Source organism: Heptranchias perlo, chromosome 22 (assembly GCF_035084215.1).
Source record: "Heptranchias perlo isolate sHepPer1 chromosome 22, sHepPer1.hap1, whole genome shotgun sequence".
In the NCBI taxonomy this organism is placed as follows: Eukaryota; Metazoa; Chordata; class Chondrichthyes; order Hexanchiformes; family Hexanchidae; genus Heptranchias; species Heptranchias perlo.
Genome location: NC_090346.1, coordinates 13,469,316 through 13,491,956, shown reverse-complemented (window position 1 = coordinate 13,491,956; position 22,641 = coordinate 13,469,316). Strand labels below are relative to the sequence as shown.

Genomic DNA, 22,641 nt, shown 5'->3' with positions numbered 1-22,641 from the left:
GATGAGATGTTAAACCAAGGCCCCATCTGCCCTCTCAGGTTGATGTAATAGATCCCATAGCACTATTCGAAGAGGAGCAGGAGAGTTCTCCCGATGTCCTGGCCAACATTTATTCCTCAACTAACATCATAAAAACAGATTATCTGGTCATTATCACATTGCTGTTTGTGGGAGCTTGCTGTGCGCAAATTGGCTGCCACTTTTCGTACATTGCAACAGTGACTACACTTCAAAAGTACTTCATTGGCTGTAAAGCACTTTGGGACGTCCTGAGGTCATGAAAGGCGCTATAGAAATGCAAATCATTCATTCTTTACTGCCATTTTGTGCCAAATTCTGGGTGGTTTTATGTTCTTGGCCTGCACTCTTTGGCTTGAGACTGCCCAAAATCAATTCATCTGCAGCCAGCAGAAAGAAGACATTTTTCAGCCCATTAATCAGGGGCGGATTCAAGACCAGTTACCAGAGGATTTAAGCCTTGCCACCATCTGAAGTTTACTCTGTTATAATGGAAAAAAAGTGAAGCTCGACCAGGTTTAACAGAGAACAAAATGTTTGTCATCACTTTTCAGCTAATGGTTGAAGGGGTTAAACGGCTTCTTATTCTCGTGGTTTAGTCTGATGCTTCTGCCTCTCCCTGCAGTGCAGAATCAAAGAGAGCTGACTGAAATCCCGTGTGTTTTAATTTAAACCTTGCCTTCTTAGTTGTCATGTTTTTCTGTTTGATTTTTTCGCTGCAGCAACTTATATGGCTCATTAAAGATTTGTGGTCTGCATTAAATAGGACTAGTTCCAACCTTTCTTTTTTTTGATTTGTAACTTTAATCCGTTTGCTTCCTCCTTCGTCAGAACTGCTTCTCTCCTCCCTCCCTCTTTCAGCTGAGAGGGTAGGCCAAAGGGTTCAAGCCACCTGTGCCCATTAAAAGATGGTAATTAAAAAATATTTTTCAGATTGTTAATGCGTAAATTAGATTAATTTGTAATATTGTGTCAGCCTAAAGGCTGCACTGCTTGCATTTCTTTTCAATTAGTTCAGGATATTAGATTTTGATATTGACTGCATTTGGTGGTAGTGCAGTAATAGAGTACTGGGCTGTCAACGCAAATGTCACAGATGGCCTTAATACACATTCAGATTCATTTGCCCTTGTCTAATGAGTTTTGCCTCTCTTCCTCTGATCTCTCCTCTTTTGTTCCTCCTAAATTTCAGACATACAGTCCTGTAATCTCCTTTCCCCCGGCATTCTCACTGTGCTGACATCAAGAATTGTAATACCTGAATTTTATTCTTTCCAAGAATATCAGAAGTGCAGAACTATTTACCTTCCTCCGTTTTCCATTCCTCCTACAGTCCCTTACAGACTAGTTGCTGATTTAACTTGTCTTGCCTCTTATTTTCAGCTTTTGCATTGTGTTGTTCTGCACTTGGCCTTTCAGTTTGGTACCTCTGTGACCATGAACAAACAATACTGCACTGACGAATAATGCAATCTTAGACATTGAACCAAATAGCTTGACACTTAAATGAAAGGACCATTTTTTTAGTATCTGAGAAGCTAGTTTGTTTTTCAGATCCTTATTTTCTTTTTTTAGTAATGGACGGGATTATTCAGACAAGTATTTGTACAACTTAACAACCATGTTGAGGTGTATGGCTTTGTCTTAGTATTGTAGACACAACACAAGAGATGTTCTAAGAGTTGGGACGTAAAATGTACAGGTTTTATTGCACAACTTATTTGTACCAAACTCCTCAATGTTTGATTTCCAATTTATTTGACCACCACCATTTCCTCACCAAAAGTGACAGTAGGTGCATGACAGCCTGGGCATTCAATTGACATTAGCTTCTATAAAATCCAGTTGTCTGCTCACTGGCTAACTGGGTGGTTGCATTATGTGGTGGAGTGCTGAGCTATACAGGATAGGAAGGCCCCAAGTTTGATCACTGCTTGATGCGGAGACAGCTGTGGTGGCAATGGGAGTGCTGTCCTGGCTTCAGTGCCTACAGGGCAATGATGGGATAAGCAACCAGCATTTCCACTCCTAGTCCAAGGACATCGCCAGCATTTGTCACTGCTATCAGGGGAGAATGTTGTAGGGTGAGGGAAAGATAATCTACTTGCCTGATTGGATATTTGGAGTCAAGAAGGGCAGTTGCTCAATTTTGGATTGATCTAAACTAGATTCTCTTCACCTTAGATTTTTTTTTAGATTTGGAAGGCCCAGCAAACCTTATGGAGACCTCAGGGTGACCTGTCACTGTATGTGTTCGGATCTCTGCAGTGTTGTATAGTTTTTTGATGTACGTGGAAAAAAAAGCCTACAGTTCAAACAAAGTAAGAATATATCTGGGCAGCAGCCCTAGGATGTTTAATTCACTCAGTTCAACTATGCTTCCACATCAATGTTGAGTCAGAACTCTGTGGGTGCAGAGCCATGCATCAAAGGACTTGGTTTAAAGATTTTGAAAAGGTACCCTCAGATTCTGGATAGCATTGTTATTTTCAAGTTGAGATTTAAGTTGTGCTTAAGTTAAACATTGTTCAGCAGTATTTTTGCTTCTGTGTGAATTTGTAATATATTCGACTCGTAGTCTAACCTGAACTATACGGTCTGCTCTTCCTATCGAAGAGGACAGGAGCTTGTGGTGGGCAATGCCCATGGAACGAACTAACAGTCCAAAATAATTTGGCAATAAGGGGCATTGTTAATTCTGAAGTACACTAGCCCATTTACTCAATGCACAAGGTTATAAGTTTTGGATCATAGTCTGTTTTTAGAAGCTGCCTTTTGAAGTAAGCATGGACAAGGAGAGCCCGAATTGGAAAACAGGGGACAACCAAAATTGAAAAAGATAAGATAAATCAAGAAGTAACAGTCAGGTGACTCCAAGCTTGAGTTTTAACAGCTTGAGGATTGTAGAAGGAAGAAAAAACTGAGAGAGGTAAGGAGCCGCACAGCTGTAGGGTACGGGAAAGGATAACTTTGTGAAAAAGAACTGAGGTATTAAAAAGGTAGAAGGAGACACAGCGAGAAAAAAAGTTGCTGATAACACCCCCCCAGGACACTCAAAAATCCTTGTTGCATTTAACGGTGAGTGTGATAAGTGGCTGTGCTACTCGTCCAAGAAGATCTACCAACTGTCCCCACCCAACTTCCTAGGAACTAAAGATCACCCAGAAAGGCATCCTGTAAGGTGACAATGGGCAGGTGCACACTTATCCTCAATCAACTGTTGAGTGCCATACTCTGCAAACCAAGAAGCTCAGATCCCCACATCCAGTGTTGTGGAAAGAATGACCAAATCCTTCAGTAGCCAATTCCCCACCCTGCCTAATGGTGCAGTGTTGTAATTCAAATAAGAGAAAAAAAATGACATCCATGGACCCTAAATGTGACCTCTTGGGCAAGGCACACGTTCTGACATGAAGTATCCCACAGCTGTGCGGCCAGGTTTAAAACCCACAAAAACAAGTTTTAGGCATAATCTATAGCTAAAATGGATCAGAAAACACTTTGTTGGGAAAAGTGTTTGCCTCAATTTAATTAAAGGCAAGGGCACTTTATTTTAACTTCTAGACAAAATAGCCCGCAGTCTTTCTTTAACCTTTCTGACTCCTGCTATAAGCAACGGCTAAATGTCAGTCAAGTCTGGCGGCTAATGAACACTGTGTTTGTGTGGGGAACTAAACAAATGTGTTTAAAGTGCCAGTGTCTCCTCAGCCTCCTGACTCTGAATTTCCGCACACGAGATCGCCTTTTGACTCAAATATCATGCACCGTTTTTAGAAGCAGTGTTTGTGAAGTTTTAATGTCAAGCTTATGTCATTCATCCCATTGGGGACACTGCACTTCTTTACTAGTAGTGCATATTCATCTATATCAAGTACCACAGACAGTTAAATAATCCTGAAGACAATATGTTGAGGGTAGAATGGACATGCAAAATTGTAAATATTTTTGACAAGAAAAATATTTTTCACATGGAAACTGAGCACAGCTACCAATTGTGAATTATTTGGGAGTTGCCCTCTCCAATACAGCTTTAGTTCTCAGCATGTGTTGCAGCGTGGCCGGGCGAACTAATAAATTAAGTGGCTGTGTCGGGTCTCTCTGTCTGTTCCGGCAAGGTCACGCTTAGATTAGCAGTGAAAGTGTGATTAAAGCCTACCTGCTAGCGCAGTGCTTCCCTTCATCAGCCGCCCCTAATTATCACAGCATTGCCTACAGAATCCCACGTTCATTTTTAATCTGACTGCCCAGAGACAGCTGAGAGCCCCCCTACCCGCAGGAGCCTCGCCAATCATCCACTGACACATAAAGAAGGAATAGAATGGCAGCGAGTTCTTATGTGTTTGCGAACAGTGTGCAGGAGAAAAGCAGGGGGAAGGGATTAAAAAACCTTCTGTTTCTCTGAAAGCAGACTTGCCTTTACATGACAGCTGCAAACCACACTGCTGTGCATTTGTGATAGAGCCCGAAGAGCAAAATACGTATCAATTTGTATAATATTGTTACGCTGTGTAATTGAGAAATTGTGCCTGCGTGAGCTCTCTCGATCACCCGAGGCAAAGGAGTACAGTATACCAGTCTGCCATGGCATGCATTGACGTTTCAAAGAAGGCAGGCGCCCTGGCGTACTGTAACATGGAATGAAAATCGGCACTTGTTTTTCAGCTGACAACGAATTGCAACACACACATCCCTGCCAGTCATACAGGAGCTTGATGAGCTGGACGGCTCATAGGCAACAGTCTGCCGTGGGTTGAAAAGACTTGCAGCACAGGTCTTGCCAATTCATTAGATGTGTCGATCCCCTTGCAAAGATAAAGGGGGGGTGGGAGCGATTTTCATGTGGCTCCAATTCGTTGGATGGGCAGTGGACAGAGTGAGTCCCCTCCTCCCCAGCTGCTCGATGAAGCTCGCCAGACACCTGGAACCGCTTTTGTGATCTGGCGATGTGAAGGTTGCGGAAATCCAGTGGCCCATCCGCGGAGCCAAGTCAGCAGTCCGCCCTTAAAGGGGAGGGCCAGGGTGACTGGCAAGGGGCGGTAGTAGGTGAGGCAACAGCTGGTAGGATTTTTGCAGAGGCACAGGAAGAGGATTTATGCTCCTCCCTTCCCCCTCCCCCCCCACCCACCAAAAATCACCCACAGACCTACATTTTATTTTTGGCCTTGTCTGAGCGGTCATCCCTTTAAGGCGCGCTGGTTTGGCCGCATTCTAATCAGCGCAAGTGCATTCCGGGTGCCGCCTGTTTGGACATCAAAATTGCATCGTGGTCCTGTGTACATCCCAGCAGGAAATATCCTTGCAGCAGACCTAGTGATATTTTTTCTTTCAGTTTTAAGAGGAAATACTTTCATTTGTGTTTGTTGTTTTGTCATTAAGTCATTAACGTAAAAAAAAAAGAATTTCGGCTAATGTAATGGTTCAGAAAAAAAAGCATACTTAGTTTTGTTGCTGTCACGGTTAAATTTGGAAGCCACTTTTGTCTTTACGCACATTTCACAGGAAAAGATAGAAATAATTAAAGCGGAAAAATGTTTAATCTCACGGGCAATGGGTCCTATTGATTTTTTTTTTACCCACCTTCATCTTTTGACTCAAATAACTTCAATCGAATCTTTGTAGAAAAACATTCATTACAGCCTAAGGCGCCACTTCCTGAAACAGAGAATCATGTGATCAGATGTGCTGTTATCCTTTGGACTATGATCCCCTGTACGCCGTTATCTTAATGAGCTGCTCACTGCAACAATCTGCCAACAGCATTTAGCGACTCATTGGCCTCTCTTTCTGCAGTTCTACCATAGTTCTTTATAGGAACAGGAGGAGACCATTCAGCCCCTCAAGCCTGTTCAGCCATTCAATTAGATCATGGCTGATCTGTATCCTAACTCCATCTACCCGCCTTGGTTCCGCAACCCTTAATACCCTTGCCTAACAAAAATCTATCAATCTCAGTTTTGAAATGTTCAGTTAATCCCCCAGCCTCAACAGCAGAGTGTTTCAGATTTCCACTACCCTTTGTGTGAAGAAGTGTTTCCTGACATCATCCCTGAACGGCCTAGTCCTAATTTTAAGGTTATGCCCCTTTGTTCAGGACTCCCCCACCAGAGGAAATAGTTTCTCTCCATCTACCCTATCAAATCCTTTAATCATCTTAAACACCTCAATTCGATCACCCCTTAATCTTCTATACTCGAGGGAATACAAACCTGGTCTATGCAACCTGTCCTCATAATCTAACCCTTTCAGCCCCGGTATCATTTTGGTGAATCTGTGCTGCACCCCCTCCAAGGCCAATATATCCTTCCTTATCCCCCAGTTTTCTCACCCCCTCTCCCAACGGTACTGATTCTTACTGAGGTACCATTCCATGCACACTAGCAGTCCTCCAGTATCCCGAGTGACCGTTCACCACATGTCAGTGTAGGTAATGAGTGCAAGTAGGCTATTCCACCACAGGATAATCACAGTTGAGCCTGATCCTCTCTTCCCCGATGCTTACATGTGTATTTTCCAACAGAAGTCACTGGATGGTGATCAGGAATAGAATGCCAAGCTGATTTTTTTTTTGGGCTCCCAAAGGGCACCGAGCTCGATGATTGCGCCCAAATTGCTGCTCTGTGGAAGATCAGTCAGCTCAGCAAAGCCCAGGGATCAAAATTGGGATCTTCTGGCTTGTATGGCTCCATGCAGGGCTTTGGGCAAAGAGTAGGGGGAGCGGGGACTAATTGGATAACTCTTTCAAAGAGTCAGGCACAATGGGCCAAATGGCCTCCTTCTGCGCTGTATGATTCTATGATATCATATCAGCTTTTTAGCACTTCCTAACACAGGCAAGGCAGGAAAGGAGACATCCTTTATCTCCTCTTCTCCTGCCCCACCACAACAAAGAAGAAAACGTGGATTCTGGGGGTGAGCCAATCATGAAGAAGCAATACCCCCTCAAAAAGATTCTTGTTAATCACAAATAGAAGTTCAGAGAATATAATTGAGAGTTAAACACAATGGATATAGTTTTTCTGTGCCTTCTCCATCTTCTCTTGCCACACCCTGCACCCCCCCCCCCCACCAGAGTGAGAGCATTCTAGGACAGTTCTAGCCCACCCATTCTCTCTCTCACACACACATAACTTTCAAATGACCATATAAGTGGTAATTTAATTGGTAACTTGTCAGTGTAGATGCTTGTTTAAGGCAAGGGGCTGTCGATAAATCCAGTAAGAATGGAAATGTGATAGTGAGTAAGGTTTTGCTGTGGAATAAAGCATTCATTTATCTAATGAGGAGTATTCTGATGGGAGTTGTTTTCCCAATAGTGAGGAGCAACGACTGCTATCAAAGGGCTCCATTAGGCATCAAAGGTCATGCCGCATGCGAACTTTATCAGTGTGGTTAGTGATAACTCGTGTCGCCCTGTTTTTAAAAAAAACACATTTCCTGATGGCTCAGTGAGTAGTTAAGCCATACAAATCAGGAGTGGTCCCATGTTCAATTGCCAATCTGCTTGTTTCGCTGATCCCAACCAGGCCAGTAGTAGAAGTTCTACAATTGGCCAGGGTAAACCTGGGCTGTGGGGGGGGTTTGGTCACGGTTCCTGCTCCTGGTTGCTGTCCAGCCACCCTTAATGGAAATGCAGGTGAGTCAACATCAGGTAAGGGGCAAACCAGCTCAATGATGCCCCACCCATGGTCAAACATCCTGCCCACATGAACAATGGGCACTTAGGCGAGATACTGAAGGGCAATCAGCGCCCATGTATCAAACGCAAGCAAGGAGTTATTGGCCTGGAAATTGCTCAGGGCAAATGGAAGAGCAAGTTCCAGTGAGCGTGCATGCGCAGTCAAATACAGAAATCTGGAAGTCGCTCTTCCATTTGCCCTGCTGGTTTGAAAGCTGCGTGGGAAGGACAGCTCATTGCCTGAATGAATGGACCAGCGCAAAGTTGCTACACGGCCCAGTTGGAAACAGGTTAATCTACACAGAAAAAAGGTACGCTGGATTTTTTAGATCTAAACTAACTTTTAAAAGTGTGGTAAGTCTTAAGGACTGCCAAACAACCTCTCTGGAACTGAAAATTTACTTTTAAAAACGTGAAGTCTCATTATTTCCGATTTTAATTGTTGTTGGACATGTGTATATATAAAAAAAATGTAAAACTTTTTCTTTGTCTCTTTTATCTCTGCCTTTTAAATCGATATTTCTTAGCCTCTCTTTCAATAACTGATTTTACATTGAATTTACTGCTGTAGCTTTCACTTCCTGATTCTGACTCTTGTCAAGGATGTTTCAAGCTGATTGATTGAGGAGAGAGCGAGATCCTTTCCCTGCTCTCACAGCTCAGAATAGCTGGGAAAGGAGACTGCACTTTTTACAGCTCACCATTGAAGCAAGTTGCCGCCCAAAGTTTGTGGGTGAATTCATAACTAACGAGCGGCGGGCGACATTCGTTTGTCGCTCAGCAATATCCGGGCCAATGTCTTCGGTAAAGGAAGGGAGAACACTGGTAGATTTTTAAAAAAGGAATCCAGCAAGACCCCGAACCTTGATGACGATGTCCCTTTAATGAGCAATTTAGGAGTGATGCACTGCGCATTGGCTGCCAGTAGGATCTCTGCAAAGTATTGCATTTAATTGCTCTAAAATATACAGAAACTTGCCAAATTGAATTATGTGTATCCAAGACTAGAGGCCATAAATATAAGATAGTCACTAAGAAATCCAACAAGGAATTCAGGAGAAACGTTTTTACCAGAGAAATGGTTAGAATCTGGAACTCGCTACCACATGGAATAGTTGAGGCGAAAAGCATAAATGCATTTAAAGGGAACAAGGGAGAAAGGAATAGAAGGATATGCAGATAGGGTGAGATGAAGTAATTAGAGTGGGAAGAAGCATAGGTCGAATGGCCCAATTCTGTGCTGTGAATTCTGTGTAATTCTATGTATCCTGTTGTCAGATATGATGTGGGATTCTCCTGGATCTGCACAGTTTATAATGTTTTGTTCCCCACTACCAAATCTGACCCATTTCTCTGTACATTGCATTCATGCTGCGCTGAATCCTGCCAGAAAGTGGAAAAGTTGGCTCAATTGCCTGAAGCATTGCTGCAGTTGTCTTTGATATGGAAATATGAAGATTGTTGACTACCTTGATATTTAAATTGCTTCTTTACAGACTGTGTTATACACTTTCTGGCTGGGCTGAAGTAAATTCTCGGAGAAGTAGACCCAACTCATGAAGTGTTGGGTATCAGAACCTATCTGAATGATACAGTTGGACAAGTAATTAGTTTCTAGTCTCCAGTTCGCATCAAATCGCAGCCAGGAAGATTTATTCAAAAGCAAACTTTTTTTTCCAGAAATTTATTTTCAAAAGGTTCCAAATGCCTGCTGCTGAGGAATGATGTTCTCATCAGATAGAGGCATTCGCTGCAGCAGTGTCATGAGCAGAATGAGCTGTCTGTCGCGCTGACTGGAGGAGACGTGCTGCTAGCTGTTGCAACGCTGCTTTTGCTCCAGGAGTCATCTTGAAAGCTCTATCTTCAGACTGGAAATGTGTGATGGCCAGACTGACTTTTCTTGTATTCTGGGGAAAACAACAGGGACTTAATAAGCTGGTAATTGTGCACGTGTCTGTGAGTGTGTGTGTCAATCCGAGTGTGCGTGCGCAGACTGTGAATGAGTGCGTGCGGAGTGTGTATATGCACGTGTGTACGTGTATGCGTATGCACGTGTGTGTGCACGGAGCGATTGTTCCCACATAGATGTAAGAAAGATGAGGGCCAGTATACATCTTATCAGCAAATGCTGTCGCTTTCCATCAGATCTCATCACTGAAAGGTGGCCTCCATCTTTTAAATCCTTTAAAGCTTCTTCCTGTTCCCTTTGAAGCTGTTGATTGAAACTGCGAACAATTGTCTCACACAAGAACAAGTAAATGATTTAACTTTTTAACTGTAAACTTCCCTGACTGGTCAGAGTCTTGAACAGCAACAATAATAATACTCACATTTATATAACGCCACATGTGGTGGTTAAAATGTTTCCGAGTGCTTGACACAGTGAACCACTTCAGGAGCGTACAGACTGGAGTCAGGCAGGCAGACCCTGTTTGTATGTAATGTGGTTTATCTTGTGTTTTGCAACATCTTGTTATAATGCATACTGGACAATAAAATTTTGCTGCAACCAAGTGCAGATTATTTCTCTGCACACCTGCAGTGTTGGCGTCAGGATTGTTAATCGTCTGGCACGAGTGTCAGTACGCATCAAAGACTTGGTGCAGCTCCCACAGTTCTTTAGGAATGACTCCAGAGACTTGAGCGCATAATCCAGGCTGACACTCCCAGTGCAGTACTGAGGGAGTGCTGCACTGTCAGAGGTGCTGTCTTTCAGGCCCCATCTGCCCTCTCTGGTGGACGTAAACAATCCCATGGCACTATTTCGAAGAAGGGCAGGGGTGTTCTGCCCGATGTCCTGGGCCAACATTTATCCCTCAACCAACATCACTAAAAAAACAGATTATCTGATCGTTATTTTATTGCTATTTGTAGGACCTTGCAGTGTACAAATTCTTTGCCGCGTTTCCTACATTACGACAATGACTACACTTCAAAAGTGCTTCATTGGCTGTAAAGTGCTTTGGTACGTCCTGAGGTTGTGAAAGACGCCATATAAATGCAAGTTCTTTTTTTCTTTACAATTGGGCAATATGTTGGAAAGTATAGATGGTGTAGAAAGTTGCGGATTCACGCCCATGATCTTCCAAGCACTGTGTTACCAATATCTATTGTGTTGCAGTGGACAGCTGCAGTGAGGGAGAGTTGTTTTGGGGCTGTTCTTAGACAACTGCTCAGCGCAACTCAAAAGTAGTAAACCTGAAAGCGGGTAAGCCAGCGTGACGAAGGGAGAGGTGAGAAAAGAACTGAGGAGGAAGTATCTTTTGTCCGTTTGTTACGTGCCTGGGAATCATGCGCCCATTTAGGATGGGTGCGCATTTGTGCACCATCTGCAAGCTGTAGGAGGAATGCATATTAACAGTATTTCTTGTGTGATAACATGATGAGAGTTTATCATCTTCGCGATTGAGCTTCAAAGTAGGCTGGGTGTTGAGGGATAAGGAAGGTTAAAAGGCGATTTGAGTAGATTTTGTAGGCGTGATTCAACTTTTCATTCCTTCCTACCCCCGAGGCCTTTTATTGCAAGTAATTCTGTGCCTGTAACAATGTATGGATTTCCTGCTCTTCAAGAGTAAAGGAGGGTTGGTTGTGTTTAGAAATGAAGCTTCTGTGCTCCAGTATTGTACACCCGTTTCCTGTTGAAAGTGAACTGCTTAGCAATGTAATCTTCAATGCAACAGTGTAGTTTTGTATCAACTTGTTTCTTTATCGTTTTCACTTGATTTGGAGTCCGATGCTTTGACTGCTATGAATCATAGCATCGTACAGCACAGAAGGAGGCCGTTCGGCCCATTGTGCCTGTGCCGACTCTTTGAAGGAACATCCAATATGGTCACTAAATTGATCAGAGTACAAGTTACCTGCTCACCAATCTGTTTTTCAAAATATTTAGCAGCAGGTACTGAGATTGGAACATGCATGGTTGTGTAAAAGTTTTGCTGACACCTGCATCTTGCCCTATTTTTCAAGTTAACTATAATCCTGATCAAGGCAACAATATGCTTTAATGAACTTCCACTGAGCATAGCGGCTGGATCAGGTGTCCCCAGGAGGGGGATGGTCATTTTTTTATATATGGGAGACGTGCAGGAAGTTGCGGATTATTCCAAAAATGTCCACGCAAATAATTGGGCAAACAAAAAGTTTGAAGAGCAAAAGAAACAGCTGCCCATTGCTGTTTGTGGGATCTTGCTGTGCGCAAATTGGCATGCCGCGTTTCCCTACATTACAACAGTGACTGCAGTTCAAAAAGTACTTCATTGACTGTAAAGTGCTTTGGGATGTCCTGAGGTCGTGAAAGGCGCTATATAAATGCAAGTTCTTTCTTTCTTTTGACCTGAGTGGGTGATCCTGAAGCTGGGAGCACTGAGGACTGCAAAATATGGATTAAGAAATGTTGTGTGTAATTTCCCAACTCTAATTTGTAACATTCTGCCTTTGTAATATTAGTGATTTTCACAGCTGATGGAAAAATGTACGTTTCTAAAAGCTCCAAAAGTCTCCCAGTTCTCAAAGGGTAACAAGGACCATTCCTTTTTAAGGGGAAAAGTCTGTGGTCTGAGTAGATTCCTAATAGAGACTAGTGGAATCAATGAAGCATCTTCCATTCCATCAGAGCAACCCAATGGACAAGCTTAAATTTTATCCCAAAGCCCATTGTATTTTAGAGCTTAATTCCAAATGTGTACAGTGAGTCTAGCTTTGTAATCAGTTTGGTCTCATCTGGTGGCTGAAAACACAAACTACCAAAATTACTGTTTTACACCATCAATAATTTATAGGCAGTCTCTACTTTTATTTAATTTGCATTTTATTGCAATTATGTGAGCCTGTGTTATTGAAAGGAACTGATCTAACATTTTGTGTGTATGTCATTTTATTTTGAGTTAACTTTCTGAAATGTGAGACGAATATTTCTCTCAAGTTTCTAGAATAATGGATATCTGACAGTGGATTGAAAGGATCTAGTCCCCACCCCCCTACAGTCAATTAGGGGGGAGGAAAGGGGTTGGAAGGGGAGGGGACAAGTGTACACTCCTGTGTGGGACTAGATTTTTGTCATCCTGTGTGAGAAGGCACTGATTTACTGGTGCACATCACTGGAGCTGTCATCTGTGTCTGCAATTCCTGTTAGTTCAGAAGTCGACTGAGGAGTATTGCTATTGCTTTTCCTTGCCTCATCTCCCAATTCTGGCCTGTTCAGCAGGCTCAGGCAGCCCCAAAGATAATTCTTCATGGCCTAAAATGGGCGATATCAAATTAGCTGCCCATTGTACACCTCTCCCGATTTACCCTTCCATTGACTTCAGGTGGGATGTATAATAGGCAGCTAATTTGATATCGCCCAAAGTTAAATTACCCCCACCATGTGTGGAATTTTTTTGAGTTAAATTTGACTTCTAACCTTTATTTTTTCTACTGTTCCTTGTCAGTTTATTGCTCCGTGGTTTGTTTCCCTCGCTCTCACTCTTCTGGTTGTTTCTAGGAGCTGCTTGTCAGACTTTCCTGCCCGACCAGCTCAATCAGCAAGTTCCAGTCTTCTGTTTGGCCAGCATGGGCAGGGACACAAGGCTGCTGCTGTTGTGACGTCGCTCCCGCTGTTGCTTCATTGCTATTTTAGGAAGAGCTGAACCAGAAATGAGCAGGAGAAGCCAAAATCAATAGCAGCATTTTATTTTCCATTAGCTCCTACATTGCAGTAAGATTACAGTTCACAGAGGATGTCTGCGCCTGTAGGTAGCTATCCAGGGAAAGGTGCAGGTGATGCCATAAACCTCACAAATCAACGGTGGACTTGGTAAAAAGGTGGCGCAGTGTCGAATTAAATCAGGAGCTAATCATTTCTAACTGTGCTTACCTCTTCTCATCTAAAAATCATACAGCCCAGAAGGATGCCATTCGGCCTATCCTGCCCATGTCGGTTCTTCGAAAGAGCTTTCCAATTAGTCCCACTCCCCTGCTCTTTCCCCATAGCCCTGCAAGTTTTTCCCCTTCAAGTATTTATCCAATTCCCTTTTGAAAGTTACTATTGAATCTGCTTCCACCACCCTTTCAGGCAGTGCATTGCACATCATAACAACTCGCTGTGTAAAAAAATTTTCTCCTCATCTCCCCTCTGGATTGCCAATTCCTCATCCGAAGATATTGACTCATGCTGAGACATGGTTTGATAACTGCCTTGCCCACGTACTCATTCTGCATGCGTCTGCCTAGATAGTGATTGTTAGCCTAGTGTTCAATCATGGGGCTACCACAGAGGAGCCTGAGCCCGCCATCTTTTGGCAAACACATGTACATTTCCAGCAGGGTTTGCTTGATACTGATCACAAGTGGGTATTCTGGATATGATCTCCTGCCTTCTGTAGCCCACATGCCCTCAGCCACACCCTCACCCCATGACTCTGAGCTCAATTAACTCAGTGCAAACCGGGATCACACATGAGACCAAAGAGCTGGTCATCGTCTTCATGTTGTTTTCCCCTCATTTTCTCCCCTTCCTCTCCTGAAACTTGCTCTCTGGTACCTCTGCCAAGTGGCCATTCTTAATGTAGGAGCCTTGACAGTGAGTATCAGCAGATTATTCAACTACAGTGCGCATCACATTCTACCTTGATCCCGCTCTCACCCTATGTCCAGGCATGAACTTTCCAGCAGGCGTTGCCAGATAGCAATCAGGAGCAGGAACCTGGGCTCATTTTTCTTCTCCCTGGCCCTGAGGCGAATTCTCTGTATTGGCCAAGATTGGCTAAATCAACACATACTAGGGATTGAGCCTGGTACCTGCAGATGTGTTTGAGTACTTTTATATCGAGACTATGCTGTCAGTGGCAGGCGCTCAGTATTCCCACCACTGACATCACTCCAGAGTAAAAACAGATGAAACGGATCCAGGTACCCAGTTTTTCGTTGAGATCAGAGGCCTGAAAACAAGCCCCACTTTCCACTTGTTCTCACGCGGGACTGGAGACAAGCACGGATAGAGGCTGGGTATTCTGCGGCGAGTGACTCACCTGACTCCCCAAAGCCTTTCCACCATCTACAAGGCACAAGTCAGGAGTGTGATGGAATACTCTCCACTTGCCTGGATGAGTGCAGCTCCAACAACACTCAAGAAGCTTGACACCATCCAGGACAAAGCAGCCTGCTTGATTGGCACCCCATCCACCACCCTAAACATTCACTCCCTTCACCACCGGTGCACAGTGGCTGCAGTGTGTACCATCCACAAGATGCACTGCAGCAACTCGCCAAGGCTTCTTCGACAGCACCTCCCAAACCCGCGATCTCTACCACTTAGAAGGACAAGAGCAGCAGGTACGTGGGAACAACACCACCTGCACGTTCCCCTCCAAGTCACACACCATCCCGACTTGGAAATATATCACCGTTCCTTCATTGTTGCTGGGTCAAAATCCTGGAACTCCCTTCCTAGCAGCACTGTGGGAGAACCTTCACCACACGGACTGCAGCGGTTCAAGAAGGCGGCTCACCACCACCTTCTCGAGGGCAATTAGGGATGGGCAATAAATGCCGGCCTCGCCAGCGACGCCCACATCCCATGAACGAATTTTTTAAAAAACGGATAGAAAAGAAACTGAGAGTGGTGCTCAGTCGCAAGTCTGATGGTGAGCTCATTACCCTTTCTAATGAGTCAGCCAAGGCTCAGTTGGTACCACCCTCGCCTCTGAGTCGGAAGGTCATGGATTCAAGCCCTACTCCAGAAACTTAAGCACAAAATCTAGGCTGACACTCCCAGTACCAGTACTGAGCAAGTGCTGCATCGTCATTCGGATGAGACGTTAAACTGAGGCCCCGACTGCCCTCTCAGGTGGACGTTAAAGATCCCACAGCCACTATTCGAAGAAGAACAGGGGAGTTCTCCCCAGTGTCCTGGCCAATATTTATCCCTCAACCAACACTTTAGGCAGATGATATGGTCATTTACCACATTGCTGTTTGTGCGCAAATTGGTTGCCACATTTCCTGAATTACAACAGTGACTTCCCTGGAAAATTACTTAATTGTCTGTAAAGTGGTTTGGGATGCCCTGAGGTTGTGAAAGGCACTATATAAATGCAAGTTCTTTCTTTTAATGCAAAGGCTTACTTTACGAGGTTGTATGGTTCCCATCTATAGGTGTTCTGGGCACCACTGTGTAACACAGAGAGCCAGAATGCAAATACACTCCCCCTGTTTAATTTGCTGGAGCAAGGGGTCGTGATCCAACTTTGAGGCTCTATGATGCCCTCAGTTCCCAGCAGGAGTGCAGCTAACGGTGGGAGAACCACATATCTGCAGTCAGCCACACGACTATAATGTAAATCATCTTTAAGTAAAGGATTACACCGTCGCTTTACCAGCAGAAGTGTGTCAATTCCAGGGGCGTACCAGTTAGTTGTCACTGTGGTATCCCATGAATGGAACTATCCACAGAAAGGTGCTTTAGCTTCTGTTTCACCAAGAGACAGTCCCCCTCTGCTGCAAGATATAGAATTGGATTTTTAAATGGCTGCTATTGGCACCTAATTAATCAGAAAAAGTTGTAATACCAGGGTGATGAATAATTAAAAACACTGTAATAAAGTTGTAATTACGGTAATCAGTTAACAAACACTATGGGGATAAAAACTGCAGCAACAACAGTGCTGCACTAATCAATTAGGAACCTTTTACAGTCTCCTTGTGAAACGGGCACGAATTTCAATATACTTTATGCCCTTACTTACTCACACACAAGGCAGCAACGCACAGGGTATTTACTTAGTGTTCAAAACTGAATTTAAAGGTAAAGATGGGAACAGGGCTCATGATTTGAGTGATATCAGGGCCATCCATGTTTCTCTCAATACCACAGGTTATAAACATGCCAAATATTAGTAGATCTCCCTTGGCATTGTTCACAGATAGCCCAGTACATGGATCGCGGACTAATCAGGGTTAGGAATGTAATTCGGGGCCAAAGATTAGGCGCAGTGGGATATCCAGCCCAAGATAGAACAGGGTAATTTTCCAGTTATCTGGCAATTGAGGGTAGTGAAGTTCAGAGCCTGAGATGGGCGGAAGCATTCACGGGGCTGAGGTGGGGAGCAGAGGCATTCCTGGGGATGGAGGCCGATGAGAGAGGCAGGGTTAGTTCTGTATTAAATTGTTTGCACGTTGTTTATTTTATATATTATAAGCCTTGTGTATAGTTAGCTACATTGTTTTCCCTGTCAACGTTACATCAGGTAAATTGAAAGGTTCATGCTTAACTGATTTGTAAAAATTTCCACAGTTAGCATCAAGTTTTTTTTTATTCGTTCATGGGATGTGGGCGTCGCTGGCGAGGCCGGCATTTATTGCCGATCCCTAATTGCCATTGAGAAGGTGGTGGTGAGCCGCCTTCTTGAACCGCTGCAGTCCGTGTGGTGAAGGTTCTCTCACAGTGCTGATCGTGGGTGGTCCTACTAATGACTTCCCTGAGGTTTAGTGCTCTCCAACCTATTCTATCGTTGGATGAGGGAAAGGAGTACAACTTACAAGAAGTCCCGGCACGCTCCGGACTGTGAATAGCCAGCCATGACAAAAAAAATTCCTGGCATTTTATTTGTCCTCTCCTCTGATCCAAAATGTGTTGGGTGGTCAATAGTCCCAGCAGGGAGGCAGCCATCAGCTGTATTCTGAGGGGTGTAGTCTGGAGTGGCACAGGTGCATTCTGAAGGGTGTAGGCTAGAGTGGTGCTGGTGCACTCTGGGAGTTGTAGTCTGGTGTGTCACTGGTGCATTCTGGGAATTGCAGTCTGGGGTGACACTGGCACATTCTGGGAATTGTAGTCCACGACCTGTTTGATTGAGCCTCTTCAGTCATCTCACACCATGACAGTTGTGGGACACCCCATTAACTCAAGTCCCAAATGCCTGACAAAGGGTTAGACCTGTCAGAAGAAATGTTGGAGCAATTTTAAACACAGAGGTGCCAACTGTATCGGTAATCCGGGAGGGTTAAATATACTGCAGTCTAGGTTGTTCTTCACTTCAGCCTGTCTTGTCTGTGGGAGATCTGAGGCAACTCTCCCCTGTGGGAAATTTGTCTGGCTTCCACTTGGCAGCACAAGACAGATAAGCAACTCGGTGCGTGGGCGGATTGTAGAACTAATGCCTCTGTGTTACGAGGCACGGAATTAAATTGGGGGGGTGGGGAATGGACCTTCTATTTTGTAAACCAAACTTTTGAAGTCATATTTTAATTTTAGAAATTTCTGTATGCTTCACTCTGAAACCGGACATTTGGCATCACTAGTCCACAATGCTACCTCGACAGTTGGTGCAAAATGGCCCTTAGAACGGTTTAAGGGAGAAAGAGATGTTGCCCCAATACATGTTCTTATTTCAATGGAGTTTTCCTAATCAGTTTTAAACTTTCACACAGCTTACATCAATTAACATATTACATAAGAGTCTTCAGCACAGAAACAAAGCCATTCAGCTCAACTAGTCTGTGCTGGCGTTTATGCTCCACACGAACCTCCTCCCTCCGTACATAATCTAACTTTATCAGTATATCCTTCTATACTTTTCTCCATCACGTACTTATCTAGCTTCCCCTTAAATGCATCGAAACAATTTGCCTCAACTACTCCAGGTGGTTCCACATTCTAACCGTTCTTTGGGCAAAGAAGTTTCTCCTGAATTCCCTATTCAATTTATTAGTGACTATCTTATGTTTATGGCCCCTAGTTTTGGACTCCCCCCACAAATGGAAACATCTTCTCTACGTCTAAATTGGTTTTAGTTATTATAGTTCTCTTCTCCCAGTAAACCTTTGATCTTTTCTGGGTATTACAATGTTACCGCCAGCTAGTCATGCCGAGCTACAAAGGAGATTTCTAGATGCGAGTGCTTAATATCCCTCATCATTGTCAAGTGCTGCTCTGTTTCTAGATTGATACGGCAGAGAGAGACCAGGGTAAATCTCCAGGGTCTGGCTTAACATTCCTCAGCATTCCTGACTTAGAAGTCCTTAGAGCAAGCTGATAAAGGCAGGTGAATAGTGTTAGGAGCTGATAACTGCTTCTCTTGTATAATGTTTTTTTTAGAAAAATGTTCTGGAGAAAGCTCTGTCCCTTTTGTTTTCCTTTTCTTTGCTCAACTACATACTGCTCGAGAAGAATCATGAATTCTTTTCAGTAATGTGACACTGAAGACTGTGGTTTGAAGATAGGTTTTATTTTTCTCCAGAAGCGACCATCGCAGTAATGGTGAGCTTCGAACCTGCAAACAAGCTCGGGAAACAAAAAGGACTTTGAACTAGACTGTCCGTTTGTTGAGTGGACTAACTAGAAATTTGTAAAATGTAAATCAGTCCACCAGAAATCTGTTCATAAAATAAGTCTGTTTTCCACTTCTATTCTTCACAATGTGCAGTCACTAGTTACACCAGAGTACAAGCCTTCCATAGGAACAGGCGTAGGCCATTCAACCCCACGAGCCTGTTCCGCCTTTCATTTCATGGCTGATCTGTATCTTAACACCATCTACCCACCTTGGTTCCGTAACCCTTAATACCCTTGCCTAACAAAAATCTATCGGTCTCAGTTTTGAAATTTTCGATTGACCCCCAGCCTAATCAGCTTTTTGGAGGAGAAAGTTCCAGATTTCCACTACCCTTTGTGTGAAGAAGTGCTTTCTGACATCACTGCTGAATAGCCTACCTCTAATTTTAAGGTTATGCCCCCTTGTTTTAGACTCCCCCACCAGAGGAAATAGTTTCTCTCTATCTACCCCATCAACTCCATTTTGTTTCCATTGTCTTACAATGTGGAGGCATTAGTTCTTATGGTTAATAAGGTTTCCAATTAATTTTCATTGTCGGCAAATCAAACAAATCCCCCTTCTTACCCCCTGCCCCATCCTTATTCTGGTCGGTTTTGGATTTGACTAAAACAGTCAAGCTGAAGAAGGATGTTCTAATTAAAGACCTACCAGATGGGACAGAGAGGGCACTTCTGCCAGATTAAAGAGTAAAAACTGGAGATGGTGAACCCTGTGAGCTTGCTTCCACCTTTCAGTAACAAAAGAAGGTGAAGGAGCACGATGGCAAAGAACACTTTGGATCTCCATGCAATATACCACAACTGCTCATGTGGCATGCCCCCAATCTCAGTTGTGCCCTCAGTGGTTGGAGATGGAACATGCACCAATCTCACTCCTCCACAAGGAAAGAGAGTAAACTTGCACCCCTCTCTTTCACGCACCTCCTAGAGGCCAATAGAGCATGGCATTGGTTGGGGGGAGGGTTGTTTAGGAGCAGATCTCCTGCCTGTTATCTACCAAGGTGATTATTGGTGCAAGGACAACTTGGCATTTCATGGAGATAATATCATAAAGAGACATCAGCAAACCCCCCCCCCCTCCACCACTAATCAGTGCATCAGTAAAGTTCCAATTTAAAGTTAATACTTATATCTGATTTTTATGAGTTTAATTACTTACCTAAAGTGGTATTAAACGGAACACGTGACAAGGAAGTGTGTGATGTGAGACCCCTCGATTCTGACCGCAACTCACTTATGCCTTTGTTGGTTGTGAGTCTCTTGTAGAATATAAATCATGTCCCAGGACTGATCATCATACAACCTCTAATTCTCCTTGATCCAGAGCATGCTATAAACAGAGACAAATGGACTGTCTGTGCGGTCCCTTATTGCACATCTTCTGAGCATACTGTTGGGGATTAGTAATGGCAGCTGAGAGGGACCTAAAATAAGAGGGAAAAGAAACAAGAAAAGAAGCAGGGAAAGACAAATAAATGGCATCTTTACTGTGGCCAATGACTGAATCGTGTTTCTTTCTCTGTTCCCCTGCAGGCCGCCAACAGTCTGGGAGTGAAGATGCAGCTCCTGGAGACAGATTTCTCCAGTTCCCTCACTGAGTTGATCAACCTTCACCTGCATCATCAGAACAGCATCCCGGCATTCCTCAGTGCCATCACCCTTGACCTCTTCAGCCGGCAGACATGTGCATAGCGGAAGCGGACAAGACCGTGCTTTTATGTGATTCAAGCCAACAGTTTTGAGTTTTTGGTTACGCTAAAAGGAAGCTTGCTTTAGAACAGTGTCAATTAGACGCCGATTCAACATTTAGTTAGATGTTCGGGGTGGGGGGTTGGTTTGTTTAATATGTTTTTTAAGCATTTATTTTTTGCTTTAGTTGTAATTTTAATTAATTTGTTCGCCTTCATTCATCTCCCAGCAGCTGGAAAGGAGAGTGAACAGAGCGTGAACTCCACAGCTGCTGATGCCACTGCTGCCTTGGGGCGTCTCCTTTTCACGCAGGGAGCTAGACAGATGCCGGCTTTTCAGATGGAGGGACTTCAGAGTGAAGGACATAATTAAGAAATGATGAAACTCTTCTCACCAGTTGTCATAGAACGCAAGTACTTAAGTACTGTGCTGCCACGCTATCCTGCGGAGCTCGGCAAAACTCACTGCGCAAATCAGGGCACCCTGTTGTTGGTATAACTCCTCATCTGCGGAACATCCATCAAGATATACTTGATGCGACCCCTCATATAAGGAAACGTGCCTACTTCTACTCGGTGTTATCCCTCTTGCATAACAAGGCAAAAACTCACTTGCTAACAGCCCAGTAAGATACTACTGGGACATACAGTAACCATGTATAATCCAGTACGTCTGCATGTTTGAGGGATTTGGCAAGTGCAGTGAATGAGCACCAACTGGGAGCAGGACTTGAATCTAACCCAGACTGATAGGTGTCATCTCCCAGACGGCAGTCGGGGTTCTACCCGGCATTCCAGTTCCGAGTGGATACATTTCTATAATGCAGAATTCCCACAATTTGGCACAAACTGACAACCTCAGGGAGACCACAAGAATGACTGGTGTGAGAAGAAAACTTCATTTTGTTGCAGTTGGGAATGCTGCGTTGAGGTTGGGCCAAAGGCACATTGGGGGCAAGGTTGGAGGGAGGTAGGGAGAGGGAGTATCGTCAGTGCCTTTTCAGAATTGTGGTTGATTTCAAAATCCGGGTTAACGATTCACAGTGTCAATGAGCCTTGGCGACTTTATTAACTTTGAGTGTTTAATTTTAAGAAACAATGTGTGATTTCTATTGAAAGAATTATTTTTTTAAAATTCTGTTTTCTCCCCCATCACTCCTGAAGGCAGTGACTCCCTGCTGGGGTGGCTCCACAGGTACAACGTATCTCCTTCCCCGCCCCCCCCACCAGCATCTCATCCCATGGCTACTGTTCATGTGTGAGCCTTGATAAGTGACAATCAGCAGGTTATTCAACTGTGGAGGGACAGTCAAACCCGATTTCTGTCCTCACCCAGCATTTAAACATGCGCACTTCCATCGGGAGGTCGCTGAATAGTGATCGAGCAGAAACCTTGGCTGCTTATCCCTTCCCTGACCCAAAGACACTGGGTCCAATTGTTTAGCTCCTGTCTTGGCTGAGGTTAGCTAACTGAGCAGAGCTTTGGCTCGGCTTCTTACCGGATAAACTAATTGAGCCATTAAGGGAGGGAATTATATAAAACTTTTCAACACATTCCTTTCTTCAGTCGTTAACACCACCCCCTACAGGGATGGAGTGGATGTGCCTGCTCTGTGAGAACTTCACATTGTTCACTAAACCACTGATGTCGTTTCTTGGCAGTTTGAATAGTTGCAAATAAAAGATGCAGAGCATTGAAATGTTGAACGACTCTTTTATTTAAGTAGAGCAGCACAGTTGAAAGATTACACGTGAATGGGTTATTAGCTTTTTAATTAAAAGGACTGAGAAGGTTATTAACTTCTGCAGATGGGCCTGGTTTCCTTTCCACAGTACATCCACTGTTACAGGCGAGTGGCTTGTGATTCCTTTTCCGTAATGAAGCCCTTTCAGCCACCTGTTTCGTTTATATAAGAGTGATTTGGCACAATCAGATTATATTAAACTGT

The 22,641-nt window shown here is 43.9% G+C and overlaps 1 protein-coding gene across 2 annotated transcripts in view; it reads left to right on the top strand.

The window, feature by feature from the left end:
* Positions 1-22,392, top strand: part of mad1l1 (mitotic arrest deficient 1 like 1) — a 730,635-nt gene extending 708,243 nt beyond the window's left edge. For both annotated transcript variants that reach the window (XM_068002947.1, XM_068002946.1), the window contains one exon: positions 20,538-22,392. In XM_068002947.1, coding sequence (XP_067859048.1) covers positions 20,538-20,696 — 159 coding nt within the window. In that variant the 3' untranslated portion in view covers positions 20,697-22,392. The remainder of the gene's footprint in view (positions 1-20,537) is intronic.
* Positions 22,393-22,641: the final 249 nt, after the last annotated feature.